Genomic DNA, 14,179 nt, shown 5'->3' with positions numbered 1-14,179 from the left:
CGCCAACCATTGCCTCGAATGAATTCGAAGAGAGAGGGGGGCGCACGCCTTCTTGTGTCCATTATCATGTATCCAAACTGACACAAAAAGGCGTACGCCCCTTCTCTCTTCGAATGAGAAGCGGTAACCCTATCATTCGTTGCGATGGTTGGCGCGGAGCATGCTATGCGGTGAAGTTCACTTTTTAGAGTGAAATAGGCGTACACTTGCTGTTTTCAACAAGCCAGGGTGGATTACGATATCATTCTGGATGACTTCTGGTTCCAGGCGGTACCATGTGGTGAAGTTCTGTTTCAACAGTGTACCGTTATCACTCCTGATCTGAGAAGAGAGCGGGCTACCACGCCTTTTTGTGACAATGAACATGAAGCAAAAGTGCAATAGAAACACGCACGGCACCTGGACGGGTGTAATGGAGTGAAGTTCTGTTTGTGTATCTGTATTTTCCTCCCGATTGCGTCCGCTGAGCGCCGCATGCCGCTTAGATGAATTGCTCGTGGGCCATAACAGAATTGGTGCGTTCGATTGACCCAATACATGCCGTTTTCACCGCTTCCGGTTTGGTGCCAAAATAACATCTGGTTTCACAGCAAACACGCTCTGTATCAGTCACTGTGCCGATTGATACAGTAATCGCTTCTGATTTGAGGAGAGAGAGGGGTTGTATACGCTTTTTTGTAGCAATTCAAATTGCCACAAAAAGGCGTGCGACTCCGGTTTTCAACAAATCAGGAAAGCGAAAGATATAATTCTGCATGGCGGCTGGTTCCGAGCCTCCTTAGTCGCGGAAGGACCGGGAGGCTGCGTAGCACCGGAAGTTGTGGCGGGCTCTTGTTTATGTCTACCCGAGAATGTCATGTTACGCTACCGCGTAACAATACATATAATACGCCCCTACACTATAAAAACAGATGGTGGTGGCGGTGAACGGGCTTGCCGTTGTCGGCATCTAAAAACAGAACTTCACCATATAGCACCCTCTTAGCCAATCTCCATCCAGAATGACATCGTTCTACCTCCTGATTGGTTAAAAACGGGAGGCGTGGGAAAGTTATGCATTCCAAAAACAGGGGTACCCCAAAGGCTTACCACCAACCGGGAGTGATAAAGGTATTCTCTGCAGCCGTTTTGCCTTCACCGTGCTATGTGGTGAAGTTCTGCTTTTAGAGTGTAGTCAATCATAATTCGAAATGATATCGTTCTGTCCCTGGATTTGTTGGAATGGGAGATGCATTCTTTTTTTTTTGTTACACAGAGGAAACACTAGAGATGTTAGATAGAGACGCATGTTTAGGTGTGTCTCTATCTAACGTCTCTTGTGTTTCGTCTGGCAGCGCGCTTTTCATCACGTTCGTGTATCAACAAGCCCAGATTTCTTCACTGTTAAAACAGAACTTCACCGCATAACACTCCCAGCCGCCATCCACAATGACATGTTCCCTCCTCTGATTTGTTGAAAACGAGAGGCGTACACGTTTCTGTGACACGTATGAAGGCTATACTAATTGTCACATAAAGGCGTATACTCCGTGCGCTCCACAAATCAGGAGTGATAACGGCATGATTTTGTGCAATGGTTGGCCTACAGCGCGTTACGTGATGAGACTCTGTTTTAAGCTTTGTCAACTCTAAAAACAGAACTTCACCGCATAGCACGCTGTGCGCCGGTGGGAGCCGAGGGCCCACCGTCCCAATTTGCCACGAACGATATGGGTTATACCTTCTGATTCGAAGTGAGAGAGGGCGTATGCCTCTTTGTGGCAATTTGGATGTTGGATAATTGCCACACACACAAACAAACAAACAAACAAACAAGGCGTATACGCCCGTCGTGGAATCAGAAGGGGTAACCCAATCATTCGTGGCAATGGTTGCGCACAGCGTACTATGCGGAGGAGTTCTGTTTTGAGAGTGTACGGCGAATAATTACGTATTCTACTAGTGTCTACCGTGCATTGTTGTTTACCCAGTAGCATGACTCAGATAACTGGCATTTCCATATGGCAGGCACCAATGGAAAAATTTCTTTGATTTGGGTACATTTTTCTGCCCGGTAATTACAATTAGCTCTGTACCAGTCACTGTGCCGATTGATACAGTAATCGCTTCTGATTTGCCTCGCAAGAAGATGACAAATTGACGACCCCGCAAATAAACCGTCGGTGACGTTCGGGCCATTCCATTTGAAGTGTTCTAACGGAGAAATAAAGAAAAGAAATCGTAACCGGATACGAATCCCGATGAATCTACGCTCGACCCACATGCAAATTTACAAAGCGCTTACGGCATGGCGTTAGCTGTGACGTTCACATGACGTCACTACAGCGTACCAACGTCTGGAGGTGCAGCTTCATGCCCATTTCATTCTGTGTCAGGCTTCAAACTTGTCCCATACGTGCGTAAAAGCAGTTTATTGATGGTCGCCAAAGCGATCGGTGTTCTAAGGTGGGCTTTTCCGCATAACGGCGAAGCAGTGCAGAGATGTGGTTGCATGAGTTGGCACCTCCGTAACGTGTAAGGGCAGATATACGGAGTGTTTATTTTATTCTTTACAGATAAAAAAAAAAAAGCAAAGCGCAGCATAGATGCCGATTTTGCAGACGAGTTATACGGCAGGCGGGCATCCTCTCGAAGAGAGTATGTAACTACACAATGACTAATTACCTAAAATTCATTACTTAACTCTTTAATTAAGAATTTTCGGGTAAAAGTGAGATAGCAGAATGGGAGACAATCCTCGTTGAAAGCATTTCTATTTAAAAAAATCCTAAACCAACACTTGCGTTGAAATATCAATCGCCTAATATTATTGCTACGCAAATGAGCCGAAACCACGACCGCGCCTGAGGAGATCTGGGTCGCAGCTGATCAGCTGGAAGATCAGAATCTACTCCAATCATCCTCATCGCTCCTAAGCACATGATCCTCTGACGTGGAATGAGCGCAGTCCTCCCTGCGCTTCTGATGCGCGTGGTTTCGGTTTCGGCACATTTGCATATCAAGCTTCAGCAATGGATATTTCAGCGTACGTGTTCGCTACAGGACTTTTTAAAGATAGATATGTTTCCACGGAGGATTGTATCCCATTCTGCTATCTTACTTTTGCCCGAAAAGATTGAATGTTAGGAAATTAATCATAGTTGAGTAGTTGCATGCTCTCTTTGAGAGAATGTCCGCCTGGCCGTATAACCCATGTGCATTCGCAGGATTTTTGCCAAGGGGGCAAAGGGCTTCCAGGGGGGGGGGGGGCAAACGTGCATCCCCCGCTTCTTTTTCTGGAGGCAGACGTTGCGGACTGTGCAGGTGTTCAGAGGTTCCTATTATGACATCTGAGAATAATCATTACGACCTATCACTAACGAGCGCACTATTCTCACAAGCGACCTTGGAGCTCCAGGGGGGGGGGGGGCACGACCCCCCTTGCCCCCTCTCGGTACGCCCACGAACCCAGCCACAAAAACGGTATCGAGGCTGCTCGCATAACTTTTTAAGTAAAAAAAAATGTACAGAATAAATAAAGAAATAATGCTATAGAAATAATGCCCGGGATTTAAAAGTTCTTCCACACAACAAACAAAGTGCTGCCACACGAAAATGTCACCCGAAGAGGCCGCTCCGCACAAACGATGTCGGGGCTGAAGGCATCGAACCTGGGTCTTCTGATATGCTACACGGAAGCATCCGGACCGGAATCGGAAATCAAGGACCGGAAATCGGAAGAGCCAGGTTCGATTCCTGGGGCGTCAGCACCTTTCCCTGAGTTACTTGAATTCGTTAATTTCTGGGCGTTCGAGGCTTACGTGCTTGCGTGTCGTCCATGTTTGTGGCCTGCCTCCGCCAATTCACGTTGTTTACGCCATTTTTACATTTAGACTGCAAATAGAGTAGACCACACTACAGACAGTACCTACACGTCTCAAACCTGTTTGCTTTTGTCTGAGAAATCTTGCAAAGACCTTGTTTATGGAACCCAACTGGAGTGCGGGTACGGCAGAAACAACTACTTTCTAACAACCAATGCCATCTACATTAATAACGGTTTCTATACGGAAACCTTTGCCGTAGAATCTGTACATTATCTCGACAAAACTTCAGCACAAAAGCTCCAAATCGAAGTGATATCAACTTTTGCGGCAACAGCAACACCAGATTCATGGTAGAGCTTCAGAGTGTCGTTTTCGCCTCTGATTTTTAGGACACTCTCTGGGTAGAGGAGACCCTTGTCATATACGGTCAGGTTACAACTGACTGACGTAACTGCATTTTTAGGTCGCTGGAACACTGTTCTTTCCGTACAGGACATTCAAAAGACTGGAACTGAAAAGAACGTGCTCATCAAATTACTGTCATTACACGTACACTCTTAAAGATGAGTTTCGCCACATAGCACGCTCCTAGCCAACCGTCATCCCGAATGACAACGTTCTCTCCCCTGGTTTGTTGAAAACGGGAGGTGGAGCCTATTTTGTACCATCATGCACGTGCATCATGGTACAAAATAGGGCCTCCAGTTTGCAACAAATCAGGGGCGAAAACATTGTCATTCCGGATGACGGTTGGCTAGGAGCGTGCTATGTATGTGGTGAAACTCATCTTTAAGACCCCCTTCTGCGTGGCCAACAACGGCGAGCCGATCCTGCCATTACCCCCTCCCCTCCCCCTCATTTTTACGAGTGTAGTTTCCCCCATGGGAACACCCCGTAAGCCTCTCGGATGTTATAACCTTTTAATTGCCTCACGGTTGCTGCTGCATCGTAAACGCCGGAGACGACACCGAAGGTATTGGCGGGTGAGGTCACAAAGTTCCGATTCCCATTCGGTCAACCTTGACTCTCAGGACATGGCGGAAAGTCCGTACGCCATTCTAAGAAATTGCGGTGAACGAGACAAAGTGTGTAATGTTAGGAAAATCCCTTTAGTCGTAACCGAATATATAAACAGCGTGTATTCACGACGGGCATATTGTGTTGAATCTTTGTTTTATTCGTGTGTAAGGGTGAGAGAGAGAGAGAAAACGTTTTTTTTTTTACGCAAATATTTTTAGCATCTTACAATTGGGACTGCTAAGTAACCCTACAATGCAGTCCTGTATATAATGCATTCCAAATTTCATTTCAGATGTGTCCTAAGAGAGCATATCATATATTATGTTGGCAACTTGTCAAGAAAATAAAACTGAAATATGAACCATTTGTCGTCACGTTATGATTACTCAGGTGTCCGTGCCTGCACCAAGAAAGGGGGGGGGGATATGTGTATTGAAAAAAAAAAAAAAAAAAGAAACGTAGGAAAGGTTAGTCAGGCGTCAGGGTTAGAAAGATTTCGCGCAGCTCACATTCAAACCGTTGAAACGAACTTGTATAGCGGAGATGTAATGGCAAATCATCCAAAGTGGGAAGTAGTGTATGTAGAGTATTGAATTGAATGGAATTGAATTCATTTACAACAATACACTCAGGACAAAAGGGCATTAGTCGTGACGGGGTCCCAAGCAACAAAAGCTGCATCAGTTTCAGCCGAAAGGTTAATATTTATCTATTTATTTATTTATAAATATACACATAAATGTATGTGAAGATTAATATTTATTTATTTATAAATAAATAAATATTAATCGTCACATAGATTTATATGTACAAGTTAAACATGAAAAACATTAGTGCACTAGTAACGCACTTAATAAAAAGAAAAAGAAGGATGAATTGATACGAAAACTGAAATTCAAAACAGCAGGCTTATACAGGGTGTTTCACAAAACGTGTCATTCGGACTTTATAAAAAAACGGGGCGACTGAAAAATACGGGGTAAACGGTATTTGTGTGGCATCTAAATTTACCACATTGCAAAAATATTTTCATTTGAAAGAAATTGACTTTTTTAATTGAACCCCAAAATTTCACAAGTCAACCTCACGTTTTTTTTTATAGAGAATTAGAGGGCCCGTAGCGACCTTAGTCAGATCCACCAAGAAATCCGCTTGATATTGCAAATGGAACTGCCCAAAAAGGTCCCGAAATTGGGGCTTCAAAGTTTCGGACCAGATCAGTCGCAAAGATGCAAGGAGAGGACGACATGCTCCTGCCTCCATGAAAGACAGAAGGTCGAAAAAAAAGAGGGCGGGATAAAAGAGGCGGAATCATTCCCCCCCCCCCCCCCCCCCGCTTATCAACGTATCCCAAGCAGCAATACTGAAAGTCGAGTGCAATAGGGGTGGACGGTTAGGTGGAAGACCTTGAACAGACTCTTGAAACTAGGGAACATTGATAAGACACATACCGTCCACCCCTATTGCACTCGACATTCAGTACATTGTGCTGCTTGGGATAGTGGAATGTCACCCGCCTTGTTATCGGTGCGTCTTGTGCTGCACGCCGGTCCGGCGATAAATTGTTCTAGCTTCATGGGGGCAGGAGCATGTCCTCCTCTCCGCGCATCTTTGCGATTGATTTGGTGCGCCGTTGAATACCCGAAACTTTGAAGTCTCAATTTCGGGACTTTTTTTGGGCAGTTCCATTTGCAATATCGAGCGGATTTCTTGGTGGATCTGACTAAGATCGTTACGGGCTCTCTATTTCTGTAAAAAAAAAACGTCAGGTTGACTTGGGAAATTTTGGAGTTCACTTAAAGAAATTCAATTTCTTTTAATCAAAATCAAATGAAAATATGTTTGCAAGGTGGCAAATTTAGTTGACACACAAATACCGTTTACCCCGTATTTTTCCGTCACCCCGTTTTTTTATACAGTACGAATTACACGTTTTTTGAAACACCCTGTATACGCGTGAATATGAATACATACAACTCCATGCACACTTATACCTGCATATCCCACATACAGGGTGATTCACGAACCATGCCATTTGGGGTTTAACGGAAAAATATGCGGTCAACGGCTCCCGTGCGGCAATTAAGTTTGCCATCTTCAAAAAATACATTTGTCGAATTTCAATTTAAATAAATTGAAATTTCTGAATTGAACTCCGAAATTTGCCTAGTCAACATAACTTTTTTTTTTACAGCATCAGGGAGCCCGTGGCGAACTAAGTCGAATACACGGGAAGCCGGAATCTCTAATGCTACAGCGAGTACAAAAAAAAAAAAAAAAAGAAATTGTGAAAACCGGCTTTTTCTGACGCGCGTATTTCAACGGCGCACGAAATCTGCCGCAAAGATGCGATGAGAGGAGGACATGCCCCTGCCCTGTACCAATGGGAATCCATGTTGCCTCAGATTATTATCGGGATGTCTCTTCCTTTCCTCTTGTTTTTTGCAGTGTTCTGTTTATCATCTGGGCAGGGGCATGTCCTCCTCTCATCGCATCTTTGCGGCCAATTTCGTGCGCCTTTGAAATACGCGCCTCAAAAAAGCCGATTTTCACAATGTTTTTTGTACTCGCTGTAGCATTAGAGATTTCGGCTTCCGGTGTATTCGACTAAGTTCGTCACGGGCTTCCTGATTCTGTAAAAAAAAAAAAAAAAACACTATGTTGACGAGGCAAATTTCAGAGTTCAATTCAGAAATCTCAATTTATTGCAACTGAAATTCGACAACAGTATTTTTTGAAGATGGCAAACTTAATTGCCGTACGGGAGCCGTTGACCGCATATTTTTCCGTTCTACCGTTTGCTTATAAACCCCAAATAATATGGTTCGTGAATCACCCTGTATGTACACATTAGTAGATACCTACACCTAAACACCTACATTACTAAGCCACACCCTTATGTTCTACCTGCAACGTTGAGGAAGACATTCATCACCTTCTTCTCGACTGCCGCCGTTCCAAGTCCTTCTGCGACAAGCTCAAGTGTCGCTCACCAGCCTCGGATACTCCATCTCTCTCGCAACGCTACTTGGCAACGGAGCAGTGGTGTAACCGCGGCGCTTCTCCACTACCTGCGTGATACGGGTCTCCTCTGCAGCCTTTGACATCGTGTGTGGGACGGCGGAAGACCTCTGACCCTAGATCGTCTCATTCTTAACTACGCCAGCAATATACGCACTAAAGAATTATTTAACAAGAAATAGCAAGCCGTCCTTTCTGGCTGACTTTTCCTGTCAAAATAGATAGATCCCCCCCAACGTTACTATATATACCTACACATATACAGGGTGTTTCAGTTAGATCCCCGGGCTAAATAATTCGCGAACCGGTGCACCAATCGAATAACTTTCTTTTTTACAAGTATCTGTCCAATACCGCCTACAAGATGCGCACCGCGTGAATGAGCGGGAGGCGCTCATTATTTAAATAAAAATGCAAATGAGTTTCGTAAAAAAGCGTAACTTCTAAAGCAGGGCGCTGTCGGTATTAAAATGGGTACTACCCCTTTTGGGACCTTCAGAGGACACCTTTCAGAGAAAAATCTGCCACCGAAGCGGGTCATTTGTTGCAGTAATTAATTGGTTTCGGTTTACGTATTTTTGTCGCGGCTGGTCGCGGCGAAGCGCAAAAGGACGCTCTTTCACTCCCTTATCCATCAATGAATTACGTCCTTACACCAATGAATTACACCAATGAATTACGTCCTTTTGCGCTTCGCCGCGACCAGCCGCGACAAAAATACGTAAACCGAAACCAATTAATTACTGCAACAAATGACCCGCTTCGGTGGCAGATTTTTCTCTGAAAGGTGTCCACTGAAGGTCCCAAAAGGGGTAGTACCCATTTTAATACCGACAGCGCCCTGCTTTAGAAGTTACGCTTTTTTACGAAACTCATTTGCATTTTTATTTAAATAATGAGCGCCTCCCGCTCATTCACGCGGTGCGCATCTTGTAGGCGGTATTGGACAGATACTTGTAAAAAAGAAAGTTATTCGATTGGTGCACCGGTTCGCGAATTATTTAGCCCGGGGATTTAACTGAAACACCCTGTATATCCAGTATCACGTGACTGATTGGTACAGTGCACTTGGCCTATAGTACGCAATGATAAATATCAGATCCATGGAAAGCGCGGTAAAAAACTCAACACTAACAACACAAAATTCACATTATTGATACCGACACCGGTTTTCTGCTGTTATACATCGCCGAAGACTGTGATTTTCATAGGTAGGCTTACCTACCTGATTTCAGAAATGGCCGGTATGAAAATATTTAGTTTTGCATAGCTTCTTGTATCTGGGGGGTAAGCAACGGGGCAGTGTACCGCCATAGCGGCGGTGAATGACCCACCGCATCATCATGCCATTTATGTGTGTGTGTGTGTGTGTGGGGGGGGGGGGGGGGTTGGGATAAAAATGTTCTTGGTTCTCTAAGGTCATTGGAACTGATCGTGTGACAGGCTGTGTGCCCATATTTTTAAAATGAAGCCATAGTCTATTGTACAAAATATAATCAATATTTAATATATTGTATTTTCGAAAAAGTGGGGTAGCTGAGTTTCGAAAATTTGTTTTCTAATAAGCACACTACTCTGTTTTGTATTTGTATATTTGTATTATTAAGTTCTTGGTAGTTACCTTTTGTTGTCGTACCCCACACAAGATTACAATATGTAAGTTTCGGGTATATAAGGACATCATTTTAATTTTAATTTTACCCAAGGGGGCACGAGTTGCGAATTTCTAAAAGCATTCCTATGGTTCGTGATATATGTTCGACGATATGTACTCGACCTGTTAATTCCATATCATTTTTTTTTGTAAAACCAGGCGCCTAAAAGTTTACACTGCATTGTTTCTATTATTTTATGTGACATGAAATTGAGGATAGTCGGGTGTCCAAGGCTATCCTCAATTTCATGTCACATAAAATAATAGAAACGCCATGCAAGCGTTTGTGCGATTTTGCGCAGACTCCAAGTTGGTGGACACAGTGTGACTGACAGTGTGTGTGGACAGTGTGTGTGAGTGACTGACTGAGAGTCTTTGTCACTCATTGGTTTTATTGTAGATAGCCATTTGTGTTTTCCTAAGTGATCTGGAGTAGGCGGCTCTCGTAATGAGTGCCTATTTCTCCATTTTTTTCTTTTCTTATCAACTCAACCCAACTCAAAATTGAGGATAATCTCCTGTCTCAGTTTATTTACTGTTGTGAAGAGAATAACCGAAGTCTTATTTACATTCCGGACAATTCCTATTTACGTTCAACGATTCATATACAGGGTGTCCCAGAAAACGTGTCATTGAATTATAATAAAAAAAACTACACCACCTAGAGTCATGCGGTCAACGGCATTTGTTCTTACTAGGTTTTTGCCACCTCCTGATGTGAATGTCGTTTAACGTAAGTTTAATTATGTAAATTTTTGCGAGCTTACGTCAGAAATTTGCCAAGTAAAGGTTACTTTTTTACCCCACCAATGTGAAGAGCGTGTCTAATTTACTCAAATTAATGATGATTGACAGGGATATTCAGGAGCTATCCCATCGGAAAAAATAGCCGAACATCATGCTCTATACGGAGCTCCCACAGGATAGCGCTCGATGAATTTTTCAGCGCAATATTTGTCAGTCCGAAGCAAGGAGGTTGGAATTCCAGCCCACCCCGGCATCGCAGAAAGAGATAACACAAGCATGGCTTATCGCGTCCGACTTTCGCTGGGATAATATTTTCCCTCTCCCAATTTTAGGAACTGTTACTTTTTCTGCTATCACTTTGTGGGCTGGCTTTGGAACCTCCTTTCGTCGGACTGAGAGCGATTGCGCTCAAAAAGTCATCGCGCGTTATGGTCCGGTGCTCCGAAAAGCGTGATGTTCGGCTATTTTTTCCGATGGGATAGCTCGTGAATATCACTGTCAATAGGAGATATGCGAAATGAAGCGCCCTCTCTTGCCCGTTAGCGAAAATGCACTCGCGCCATTTTCGTTGAGGCGATGTTTGGAATTCATGGCTCCGCTGTTCCGTGTACACAGTTTGCGTTGCCCGTGAGTAAGTTTGATTGAATAGTGGCAGCTGAAGAGGACTTCTGTTGTTTTTGTCATTCTATGTGTAAGCGCCTCATGTACCACTGCGTTAGCAAAATTTTGTTGTGCAGCAAGACAGCAGCCCGCTGCATGGTGTGAACGACACTGCAAGCTTTCCGTTCTGCTTAGTAAAGAATCGTCTGAATACCACAACTTTTTGTCGTGAAAAGGACTGCGTATGTCGAAACTCTGAAGACCAAAACACAATGTTATTTAGTAATGATGAAGGTGTCACCGCACTGCTGCGCCAAGCTGTACTAGCAGAAAGGAATAAAAGGACAAAAGGGTGCGTATTCATTAATCGCTATAACTGAGCACTAGGAAGCGCCTGAAATAGTATCATGTAGTTGAGGCTACTATCGGACCAGCCTAAAGCTTAACGAGTAAAGCTTAACATTCTCGATCATTCAGAATTAATATGCAGTCTCTCATATCACTTCATCATTCTCGATCATTCAGAATTAATACGAGTATGCAGTCACTTTAGAACCGGACATTTGCCGCTCGTTTATGCACCACTGATGCAGAACCTGAGAGGTAGACCTATAATGTGATATGATTGTTCCTGATTTGACTCTCTTGTAAAATCACTGAACTTATGGTGAATTATATCATAACCCGTAGGTGAATTGTCAAGTGTGATACATTGGAATATTGTTTTGCATATGTACCTAGTGCGCTTCCTTGACGCACATCCTAACTCCAAATAAGCATGTGCACAATAATTTGCGGTCTCTGCATGTGCTCTCTACTGTGTTCCAGTTTTTTGTGCACAAGGGAAAGTAAGAAAAGAAATTAGTCGAGCCAATAAATAAGCCAGAACACGAGAATAGGACATCATCTATGAATATTTTTTTAAAAATCTTATTTGTGTGTGTGTGTGTGAATTGCCTCACACAGTTAAAAGGGAAATCACTTCTTGTAGTTGAACTACATATAATACCTTCCAACATATAAATCTGAAACCTAGTACTATATCGTATAATTATATATCACAACTACCAAATGCAGCAGCACTACAACCGTGGCGTGGTTCCAAGAATCTCAAAACATTAAGGAAGAGATTGCTCGGCACAGTGCGGCAAATGGTATGAAAAACTCCCGCATCAAAATATTCCCCATTTATAAAACCTATCTCATTTAATCTTATCACCACAATAGCAGCTAAAACTAAAAAGAAGTATTGCAGGAAACAAAGTAAATGCAAATGCCGAACGTCGATCATAAATGCCATGTGAGATCTCGCTGAAAATGGAATCGACCTCAAAACTGTAGGACTTCTTCTGCTGCTGAGACTAGAGTTCTGAACAGTTTGTCATTCGTACATGCCGCCGAAATGTTCTGTACTCCACCGAGGACTCGTGCTTCAAAAATTGCGGCCGTGGATTCCTTTTTAGCGGAACCCCCTCTAGCCACGTTAAAGCGCGTGAGAGATCTGCCCTAGCCATGGCGGTCGGGAGCGGCGCACTCGACAGATGGCGCTATTTGATGAATTTGAGTGAATTCGGCACGCTCTTCAAATTGGTGGGGTAAAAAGTGGCGTTTACTTGGCAAATTTCCGAGTTCAGTTCGCAAATATTTACATAATTGAACTTCGATACATGACATTCACGTCAGGAGGTGGCAAAAACCTAATAAGAACAAATGCCGCTGACCGCATGATTCTAGGTGGCGTAGTTTCTTATTATAATTCAATGACATGTTTTCTGGGACACCCTGTAGATATGATAGGTCTTCCGCGAGGGACTTTAAATACGGCGTGCCGTGTGATGAGCTTCGCACGCTAAAGAACCCTCAGGTGGACAAAAGCAATCCACACACCGACCGCTGTGGCGTCGCTCATGATCTCAGTTGTCTCGCGACGTAAACCCCCAATTATTAATTGATATAGATATGATAGGTGGTTATTAATATAAATTTCCAATGTTGTAAGGTCTTTATGTTGAGAGAACAGGGATATATCATCTGCATACATTATCTAGTATATGCATCATATTGTTGATATATATTAAAAATAATGTGAAACCTAAGATTGATCCTTGAGGCACTCCTATGTCTATGCTTAGAAACTGGGAGGAACGTTGTTAAGGGGAACATATTGCATTCTGCTCTCCAGATAGCTTTGTATTAATGGGAGAGTCGTTCCGGGTATTCGATTTCTAGATAACTTATGCAAGAAAATGTAATGTTCCACAGAATCAAATGCTTTTCGAAAGTCTAAGAATAGTCCAGTGGTGTGCAGTTTTCGTTCCATATTTGCTAGGATAATTTATTTAGTTTTTAATAATGGTTTCAGTATAGGTTTACCTTAGCGGATGCCGTATTGATGATTATTCAGTATATTATTTTTTCAAGGAAGCTTTGAAGTCGTTCATTAATTAACCCCTCTGAGGTTTTTCAAAGTCATAGGAGAAGTGAGATTGGTCGATAATTGTTCAAATTATGTAAATCCCCGCCTTTGTGTATGACTGAAAGTTTCGCCGTTTTCATTGCAGATAGCACCACCCTGCTCTGTTTACAAGTGTGATGTTATCCGGTGAGTGCACTAATATGCGGCATGATCGAGCTCACCGATACGCCATGTCGACCTTCGCGTGAGTTCGTGGCCGAGGCTGAACTCACCACTTGTCAGAACCACTTGTGATTGTGATCGTGAGTTTCGAGACCCGAAATGCCGAGCTATACATAATGGCATAATGGGGTCTGCAATGAGATCAGATCATCATACTTGATTGGCTTAACTTTTAAATCGCCTGGTTCGCAGCATGTATCAACATTCAGTCTGGTTGTCAGTGTAGTAATATCTCCCTTGGTAGCAGGATTTCGAAATACAGTCAACCCCCGTTTATCCAGACTTTGCCGTTCCCGGCGAAATCGTCCGGATACCGGGGCATCCGGATAAATGAAACGACCGAATAGAAACGTCCTACAAAGCAAGGTTTAATTAAAACACAGAAATCTCGTCAATGACAGCTGTTACATAGTAGTGTAGGCACTCGATTCGTGCAAACTTTTGCTAATTGCATAGAGTTGCACGCTGTTGCGCTGCTCGAAGAATGTCAGTGCGGACGCAAAGTGTCAATGTCGGAGCCTTGTTTCTCACTGGCGTCATCGTCACCGTCTTGCTGCACATCATCGGAGGCAACAGCAGCAATCACACCGTCATCAGTCATAGCTGCGCACGCGTCATCATCCTTATCAACGTCAACATAGTCAGAAACCGCAGCATCACCTACGGCAGTCACAGTGAGCCTCTGCATCAGGG

At 43.5% G+C, this 14,179-nt stretch overlaps 1 protein-coding gene across 4 annotated transcripts in view; it reads left to right on the top strand.

The window, feature by feature from the left end:
• LOC135378169 (uncharacterized) overlaps positions 1-14,179 on the top strand; it is a 91,370-nt gene that overhangs the window by 18,240 nt on the left and 58,951 nt on the right. Inside the window, exon 1 of one of the 4 annotated variants that reach the window (XM_064611098.1) lies at positions 13,427-13,508. The exons of the other annotated variants lie outside the window; for them this stretch is intronic. Within the exon in view, the coding sequence (XP_064467168.1) occupies positions 13,472-13,508 (37 nt within the window). The 5' untranslated portion in view covers positions 13,427-13,471. Of the gene's footprint in view, positions 1-13,426; positions 13,509-14,179 lie in introns of those variants that run through there. 4 annotated transcript variants of the gene reach the window in all.

This window comes from Ornithodoros turicata, chromosome 1, assembly GCF_037126465.1.
Source record: "Ornithodoros turicata isolate Travis chromosome 1, ASM3712646v1, whole genome shotgun sequence".
NCBI lineage: Eukaryota > Metazoa > Arthropoda > Arachnida > Ixodida > Argasidae > Ornithodoros > Ornithodoros turicata.
Note: the sequence above shows the minus strand (reverse complement) of the source record. Positions and strands in the feature narration are given on the sequence as shown.